This window comes from Lynx rufus, unplaced genomic scaffold (assembly GCF_022079265.1).
Source record: "Lynx rufus isolate CCGP_SWC_20201006 ecotype Redwood Valley unplaced genomic scaffold, mLynRuf1.p SCAF_13, whole genome shotgun sequence".
Lineage (NCBI taxonomy): Eukaryota > Metazoa > Chordata > Mammalia > Carnivora > Felidae > Lynx > Lynx rufus.
The window spans coordinates 34,864,276-34,873,363 of NW_025814827.1; the positions used below are offsets into that span (position 1 = coordinate 34,864,276).

At 41.3% G+C, this 9,088-nt stretch overlaps 1 protein-coding gene and 1 pseudogene across 1 annotated transcript in view; one reads left to right on the forward strand and one right to left on the reverse strand.

Moving 5' to 3' along the window:
• Positions 1–8,752, forward strand: part of FSIP1 (fibrous sheath interacting protein 1) — a 193,043-nt gene extending 184,291 nt beyond the window's left edge. The window contains exon 12 of the mRNA XM_047074517.1: positions 8,706–8,752. Coding sequence (XP_046930473.1) covers positions 8,706–8,752 — 47 coding nt within the window. The remainder of the gene's footprint in view (positions 1–8,705) is intronic.
• Positions 7,002–7,451, reverse strand: LOC124508945 (60S ribosomal protein L28-like; annotated as a pseudogene).
• Positions 8,753–9,088: the final 336 nt, after the last annotated feature.

The window sequence follows — 9,088 nt, forward strand, 5'->3', positions numbered from 1 at the left end:
TTTTACAGTGGTACAATGGTACAGGTTATAAACACTACGGATATTTTTTTTTGAAATAAACAAATATTCAATTATTTATCTAAGTTAGAAGTCTAACATAATCTGTGTTGTATGTGGTAAGTCTATTTAAATAGCCTCAACTTTTCCTCTAATGTAGATAATGCTATTGATGATGTATTTTCTATTAAATCTATATCTTTCTGTAATTATCTATATATTACCAATGAAATCTGTAATCTATTAATTCTGAACTAACTCCCCAGTCCCATATTTCTAACTGCCTGCTAGCCGGCTCCATGAGGTTATGGCCTCAAACTGATTTCCTCATCTTTCCTTTTCAACTCAGATTTTCCTCTTCTTTCTGTTTCCTCACTCACCCAGGTTCTGTTTGAGTCATCATTGAATCTCCTGTCTCTTTTGCTCCCCACCTTCAACCTTCAGTATTGTTTGCTCTACTTTTGCAGTGTTTCCCATGCTCATCCCTTCTTTGTTCTTCCTGCTGCCTCAGCTGGACCAGAGTAAAAGCCCTCTGATCTGATCTGGTCCATCCTCCCCGCCTCTGATCTCTCACCTCCTCCAGCCCCTGCTGACCCCCACTAAACAAACCCCTCCAAAGTACAGCTTTGATAGCCACACCTCCCAGCTCAGAAAACTTCTTGAGCTCTCCACTGCCCGCTGAATGAAACCCGAATTCTTTCCCTTGATGTTCAAGGCCTCTACAGTCTGACTTCAATCTCTTTGTAATCACTCTCTACCTAGTTCTCTAAATGTTATTCAGGTTATGGCTAATCTGGTCTCAGGATTTCCAGTGCTTTCCTCTGCCCCTGTATTAGCCCCTACTCTTTTCTTCTGAAGAATGTTCAGGTACCCCTTCAATGGCAGATGAATTCCAACCCCATCCTTTCTGAATGTAACCTTCCTTGTTTCTCTCTTTTAAACGTTTGATTTCTCCTCTGAATGTCCAAGAACATTGGTCCCCTATCAGATCATTTCACACATACTGTCTTGAAGTTGTTATGCACACACACACACTTTCTCTTCCTTAGAATTGTGAAGTATTTTTGAGGACAAAGATCCTATCTTTTGATTTATTGTTACTTCTGTGATGTCCAAAGTGCTGTCCTAAACCAAGTGCTTACTTAATAAATGAAACAACTTAAATTATCCAGTTTTAGAATAATATGCTGAAAATATAGTTCACGCTTATTCTTCACAGTGTGAATGAAAGCAGGTGGTATTGTTTAAGAGCTATGTAAGCCTTGGGGCACCTGGGTGGCTCAGTGGGTTAAGCATCCAACTCTTGATTTTGGCTCAGGTGATGATCTCACAGTGGTGGGATCGAGACCCATGCGGACAGCCCAGAGCCTGCTGGGGATTCTCTCTCTCTCTCTGCTCCTCCCCCCCACTGTACTCTCTCTTTCACAAAATAAATAAATAAATAAATAAATAGGAACTATGCAAGCCTCACATTGTCTATAAATATTTGGAACTTTCCCCCTTTTTAAATGAAATTTTACAAGCTATGAAGTTTTTACCCAACAGCAGAGTTCATTTTTACAATACACAATTCGATTAGATGGCTGCATTATGCATATCCCCACTAAGGATCTTCATTTAACAAATGAACTATGAAAACTTTGTTCTATTCTCAAATTGCAGTATATTTTCTTTCTTTTTGGATAAAGGGTTGTCATCAGAGAAAGTATCTCCTCTTTGTCTACTGTAGGCAAACCTGCTAACTTTGTGGTGATTTATTGTATTTGGGATCTCATTCCCTTGGTAAGGGGGTTTAGAACAGCACTTTGCTAAACTATGACTTTGCTTCTATGGGAACTTGAGTCACACTGATGTATATCTGCTTCTGAGCAGAACATAACAAGATGGAATGAACTAGAACTTAACATGGCTTGCTGGGAAGAAGCTGTGAGGGTTTACCTACAACTTCATGGAACATGCCTCTGAAGGCACCAGATAACCCTAATGTACGATTAGCACAACTCTTGTGAGTTTGGAGGCTTGAGATGGCCTACATGTGAATATGTGAGCCACATTTTATTTTCTGTTTATTACATTTTTGTTTGTTACGTTTCTGTTTATTACATACTTTAAGGCATAGGTTCTGCACGATCATTTTGAGTGCCTGTCAGCGTATCGGAGGTTGGAGTTTTTCACTTTACTAACCTCAGTGTTCAAGATCGAAATACTTTGCTAATCAATTTTATTCTAAAATACTAAATGGAAATTTTATGCTTTCTACCAAAGTGAACACCAAAACTGAATGCCAAACCAGTTTTCTTGGCAAAAAGCCCTTTACAGACATAACTTTAATGAGGAATAGCAGTGTTTTCAGCTGCAACATTATATTCAGGTCTTTCTTAGGAAATAGACACACGTGAATGTGATTCAGAGCAGATTTCTAGAAACAGGCAGGAGTGAATGAGAAAAACCATTTATCATTTTCTCTTTCAGTAGCAAGTACTATTGTATATAGTAGTCTTTTTCTTGATGAACTGAGGTCTGTCACAAGTATTAAAATTCTTCTAGAAGGCAGAGTCAGATACAACTTCGAAAAGAGAACCAAACTGAATGCCATTGAGGTCCAGTTTAAATCGTGGTATTGAAAAATAAGGATTTGCCTCAGAGCTGTATTAAAAGTTCCATTTTTCTTGTGCTTTCAGCTTAGCGGTAACTACTGATAAAATTTGAATTTCTGGATACAAGGTCCAGTGAATTCAGTGTTGCGCTCACTCACTGTGGGGGCTTGAGGGGACTGATAAATAGAGTTTTCTCTTCCCCACCCAGGTCGGAACCAACTTAGAGATAGATGGACTGTGACGGATGCAGAATAAGGAGGTTGGCTTCATTGCTGATGAAATGTAGGGCGTTGTCATGACCTGTGTAGGCAGCCAAATGGTCGTCCGAATGCTACGTCCTCCAAGTGAACTCACACACCCAGTCACTGGCAGAGGTGAAAAGACTCAAGCCTCACCTGTGGAAACCTGTCCATGTGGAACCAATAGTCTGGAGGAGTCAAGAAGCACCCTTGGCGGGGGAGGGGTGGCGTGCTAACTCCTGTGGAGGAAGGGGCTGAGCTGAGCTGTTTCTTCCCCCAAACTCACTGGTCAGAGAACTGGCTCTTTTCCCTTGTGGAGAGTGGAGGAGGCTGGAACAAGGCTGGATGTTTCCCCACCGTAAGTTTTTCCACATCCAAGTGTGAGGAGAGCAGGGAGTAATTGTTCTTTGGTACCACCTAACCTCAGAGGCACCACGGAGTGTGCTGGCACTTCAGAGAAAAAGTCCTTCAGGTCTATGGTTAGTCTAGTATTTGATCAAATTATCTTTTTTTAAAACTGTTTATTTTTGAGAGGGAGTTGGGGGGGGGGCGGTCAGAGAGAGAAGGAGAGAGAGAATCCCAAGGAGGCTCTGCCCTGAGCCCTATGTGGGGCTGGAACCCATGAACCATGAGATCATGACCAGAGCCTCAACTGAGAGTTGGACGCTCAGCCGACTGAGCCACCCTGGTACCCCTACTGAAGTTCTTATGTTGACTTGCTTTCCAGATAATCCAAACCAAAAGGCATCCGTGCATGGACAGCATTCTTTTCCCCACTAAGTGTTTGAGCTCCTTGTCAACAGAAGTTCATATAGTAAAGAGGAAAATATGAATAACAAAAACAAAAATAATAGAACAGGGCAAAAAGGGACATGAAGCCTATCACGTAGCAAAAAAAAAAAAAGGGTCAGAACTATACTAACTCTTCAAGGAAAAGAAAATTCAATTTCCTTCCCATAGGACCCATATGATGAATAGTGCTTTTAAAAATTTCTGTAACAAATGAGTCAGATAAGGTTGTTTTAAAAATAATAACCCTAAATGAAGACTAGGGCCACTGTTTCGGTTTGCTCAGGAAGTGTCCTGGTTTTACCACCGAATGGTTCTTGTCCTTGGAAACCTTTAGTCTCTGGCAAACTGGATGATTGGTCACTGTAAACTGAAAGTGAGAACAAGAAACCAGAGAGCAAATTAATGAGTTAAAGCTTGTAGTAGTGTGGGTGAGTAGTAGGATCCCAGACTAGAACATAGAGGAGCAGAGGGAGGGCTGCTATGCCCACCCACCTGCATGATGTCACCTAGTGGTTGGGAGTGTGGACTCTGAGTGAGACAGATCTGGGTTTGAATGCTTGCTCTATTAGCAGTGATCTTAGGCAAGTTACTTAATCTCTCTTCTCTACACCTTGGTTTCTTTATCTAAGATAAGATGGCTTTAATACTTACAATAAGGATCGAATGAGAGAGTCCACATAATTAGGTCAGTGACTAGACTGAGTTGGCTTATACTGGTCCCTCCTTATCTGTGGTTTCAGTTACCTGTGGTCCGCAGCATTCCAGAAGCAGGTGATTCTTCTGACAGTAGGTCAGAAGGTTAACGGTAGGCCAACACTACGTCAATGTCTGTGCCATTCACCTTCATCTCCTCGTGTAAGCATCTTATCACTTCACATCATCACAAGAAGGGTGAGGACAGGACAAGACATTTTGAGAGCGACCATGTGCACAAAACTTTGATTGCAGTATGTTACCATTGTTCTATTTTATTGGTTATTTCAATCTTTTATGTGCCTAATTTATAAATTAAACCTTACCAGAGGCACGGATGTATAGGAAAAATCCTAGTGTATGTAGGGTTTTGTATTATCTATGATCTCAGGTATGCGCTGAGGGTCTTGGAACATATTCCTTGTGGACAAGAGGGACTAATGTATTGAACATTTAATCAGGAGATTTCCCATAAAAGCCTGGGCTTCTGACTTTCCTGATAAATCAGCAGGTCCTTAAACCAGTAAGGAGAGCTGAGTGGATGTTCCCTTTAGAAGGAGCACATACACTCAGGGGGACATGGCCCCCTGTCTGCCCCACTCTACTTCATGTGCCTGGGCATTTGGAGCCCTAGGATTTCCATCCCAGGTTATAAACCCTTGCTGCTCAGAGTGTGGTTCAGTTACTGGGGGCTTGTTAGAAAACCTACTAAATCATAATTTACTAACAAGATTGCCCAACGATACTCACTGTGAAGTTTGAGAAGCACTGTTACAAACCATGGAGCATTACTCCTAACCGCTCTGAGCATCAGGATCATCTGGAAGTTTTTTGCTGGTCTGTTTTATACCTGTGTCCAGGGCCCTAATCTGACTTACTTAAATTAGAGTGCCCGGTATGGAGCATTCAGTCTGCCGAATTAATGCAAGCTACAAGATTTTGCCTTGCGTATTTGAGAAATAGGTGTTTCGGTTTAGTTGTAACAAAGCTCATTTATGTTCTCTGTTGGGGCCCTCAGAACAAGTTCTACCAACAGTGGTAATGTACCATCTGAATATGCTTCAAGTTTATTTGATTGTAATTTTTACTTAGGTACATTTAAATTTTATTTTAATTCCAGTATAGTTAACGTATGGTGTTGAATTAGTTTCAGGTGTAAGATACAGTGATTCACCATCGATTGTAACTTGATTGTATCTTGAGGTGGTTGTAGGTGGATCGGCTTTTGTGAAGGATGTTGGGGTGATTTGAAGGGGGTGTGTGTTAGTATACGTCCTTACTCAGACCACCTGAACAGTTCCCAAGACACTGGATTGTTTTGAGAAAGTTTTCTTTGTTGTCACACAGGCTTCCCAGTTTGTAGTGGAGCCCTGAGATTCTAGAATAGTAACACTATTAGCTAACCTTTTTTTTTTTTTCCATTAAAAAATAGTTTGGCTTGCTCTTAGGGAAATACTTGACTCATCCTTGCCTTGATGAAGTTCTGTTTCTCTCAAACTGTGAGTGCCTTCGGGCTTCCTAGTTATTGTTTGCTAAATTACTTTTGCAAGGCTACTCACTGCTTTTCACACTCTTAGTAACTTAACCTCCCAAATTTATTTGATCAAAATACCAGAGCTGCTCTATTGCAAGTGTCCAGTGGTAATCACATTTTGATGTAAAACTTGAGGATATAGTAAGTTTATATTTGTTAAGCTTATCTTTTCAAGTTACTTTCACCTAATTTTCTTTCAGCCGGTTCTTGATTTGAGGTGGACTTTTCATATAAATATGTGCCAGTGATTATTTACTCTATCTACTGATAAAATACCACTTGATCATTTTGTTTAGTAATGTAAACAATGGCATGTTGGAGTGTTTTGATATTATAATGTATTACCATTTTATCAGTTAATGAGAACTTGTGATTCCATTGCTTCATTCATATTGGGTAAAATGAAAAGATTAAGATCGTCACTGCAGACTACCTCTATGGACCAGAAATACTGGCATCACTAGGAGCTTTTAGAAATGCAGAGTCCCAGGCCCTACTCCAGACCTACTGTATTAGACTCTGCATTTTAAAAAGATGATCCAGTAGGTGATATATGCTTGTTAATGTGTGAGAAGCTCTGGTCTACTAGTCACTCTACTTCAGGGTTGTGGAAAAAAAAAAAACAAAAAACTAATGGTGAAAATAATGTCAATTATTTGATAATGTGCTCAATCCCTACTTTTTCTTCTTAAATTTCATTTTAATGAAGATACTACCTTCTCCAGATTGTTTTACCTCTCTAAACATCTCTCCTGTACTGCTTTTGGGTAACCTTCCCCTTTGACACCCAGAGCAAGCATATCCTAGCTTGGGTTCTCTCCTCTTGCATGGCTTTATTTGGAGACAGAAATGGCCAGTATGGGATCATCTATGCTTTGTATACTTTTGGTTTTCAAATCTCTCTACTTGGCATCTGCCTCAGGGCTGTCTGGCATTTTAAGCTATACTGAGTCCATCCCTTAGGCAATGCTTCTTACCTTTGGTAACATATTAGAATGACTAGCTGAGATTGAAAACAGACTAATGTGCCTGGGTTCCATCCCAGATGAATGAAATCTATTTCTAGGGGTTGGCTCTGGACATCAGTATTTTTTTTTTTTTTTTACGGTGGTTGACATCTTCATTGCTTTGGCAGTGAGAGGCAGGTGCTCAGAAGCTCTTCGTGGGGTGGGCCTGCTTTCTCTTTACTATCATGGGCTCGTGGCTGCAGGGGTTGGCGCTGACTCTGCCAATGGCAGCCATGTGCAGATCTGAGCGGTACTTGTTCTTGCGGATCATGTGCCTGATGCTGCTGAGGGAGGCCCAGGCATTCTTGTTGACGGTGGTCCACACGTAGGATGTGGCAGGTTTTCACTGGCCAGATCTCCGCTTCATGACCACCACTACTACCCTTTTGCCCTTGGCTGCCGGCTTCACGCCCACAGTCTGGCGGTGCATCAGCCCCTTGTAGCAGAGGGAGTTGTGAGCCTTCAGCTTATTGGACTCTGTGATGTACACCTGCTTCTTCCTCTTGATCAGGAAGCTGGAGCAGTTCTGCACGACCACCCATTGTAGGCGGGCAGACATGGCGGCAGCTCCTTTCACTATGGCAGCCAGAGGTGGGAAGACTGGATACCAGTCTTTTTGAAAGTCCGTGTTGGAGGACTCAGGTGTGTTGGGTGATTCAGTTGTGTAGCCATTGCTTTGAAATCACTGTGCCAGGGTTCCACTGTGCTCACTGTATTCATTCATTAAGGACATTGCTGTAGGATATAAGGAATAAGACCTAATCACTGCTCTGCATTATTTCATAGTCCATTGAGGAATGCAGGCACTTAAGCAGAGAACCACAGCAGGGGCGAGACAAGTGTAGTAAGAGCTTCTGGACAGGTGCACAGCAATACCACAGACAGGATGATGAACGTGGGGAGATGGGGAAGTGGCATTTAAGTTGAGCCCCCAAGGATGATGATCTTTTACTGGGTGGGCGAGAAGTGGAACACTCCAGATAGAAGAAATAGTACTTGCGGAGGCCTGGGTCACGGTCTTATCCTCATCTCAGGGGTGGGATATTGAGGTCTGTTTCTCATCTATCCCACCTTCCTCCCTGCTTAATATTTCTTCTCCGTGTGTTCACAATATCACTGCATTTCTCACTTCACTCTCTGAAACTCCAGATCATTTGTCATTAATTAAAAGATGAAAAAAAACATTACTGACATATAATTTATATACCTGTATTCATTTCCTGTGGTTGCCACAACAAATTATTACAACAGAAATTAATTATCTTGAAGTTCTGGAGGCCTGAAGTCTGAAACTAAAGAGTCAGCAAGGCCATGCTCTGCCTGGAGACTCCAGGGAAAAATGCGTCCCTGCTTCTTCCATTGTCTCAGGCTATTGAGAGGCTATTGCTTCTTTGGTTTCCTTGCTTTGTGGTCACATCATGCCAATCTCTGTCTCTGTTTTCACATTACCTTTTTTTCTCTGTGTGTGTCTCTCCAATCTCCCTCTGCTTTTCTCTCTTATTAAAGTTTATTTTTTGAGAGAGAGAGAGAGCTCGTATGTGTGCATGTATGAGTGGGGAAGAGAGAGAGAGAGAGAGAGAGAGAGAGAGAGAATCTCAAGCTGTCAGCAAGGAGTGGACTTGGGGCTTGAACCCATGAACCGTGAGATCATGACCTGAGCTGAAATGAAGAATTGGATGCTTAACCAACTGAATGACACAGGCATCCCCATACCTCTACTTTTCTCTTCTAAGGATGTTATTGAAAACAGGACACATCTGGATAATCCAGGATGCTCTCATCTGAAAAATAGTTATAGTTTTGGTTATATCACCTAAAAACTGTGGTTATTGTTTTCAATGTGCAGATGAAGAGGAGACTGAAGATGTGACAGAAGATTGGAAAGAATCTTGAGCGATGACTTTCTGGGCATGCTTGCTTTGAAGGAAGTTGGTAAATTAAACTGTTTTCTGAATTCTTACATTCATTGACTGCATCTATAGAGACCATTCCTCAAATACTGATTTTTAATATTTGGATTCTCTCTTCCTAGGTTTTGCTTCTTTGATATTTTTGAGACATGGGGTGCATTTGGTCAGTGATTTTTTTCTTCACTGAAATGCCTGGTGAAATTGTGTTTTATTGCTAATCTTGCAACATCAGGGATATGTTATAAAACCAACATTTTATGTATGTGTGTGCTTTGTTAAAACTAGTTGAAGTACTATGATGACTTTGTATTTGATTTTA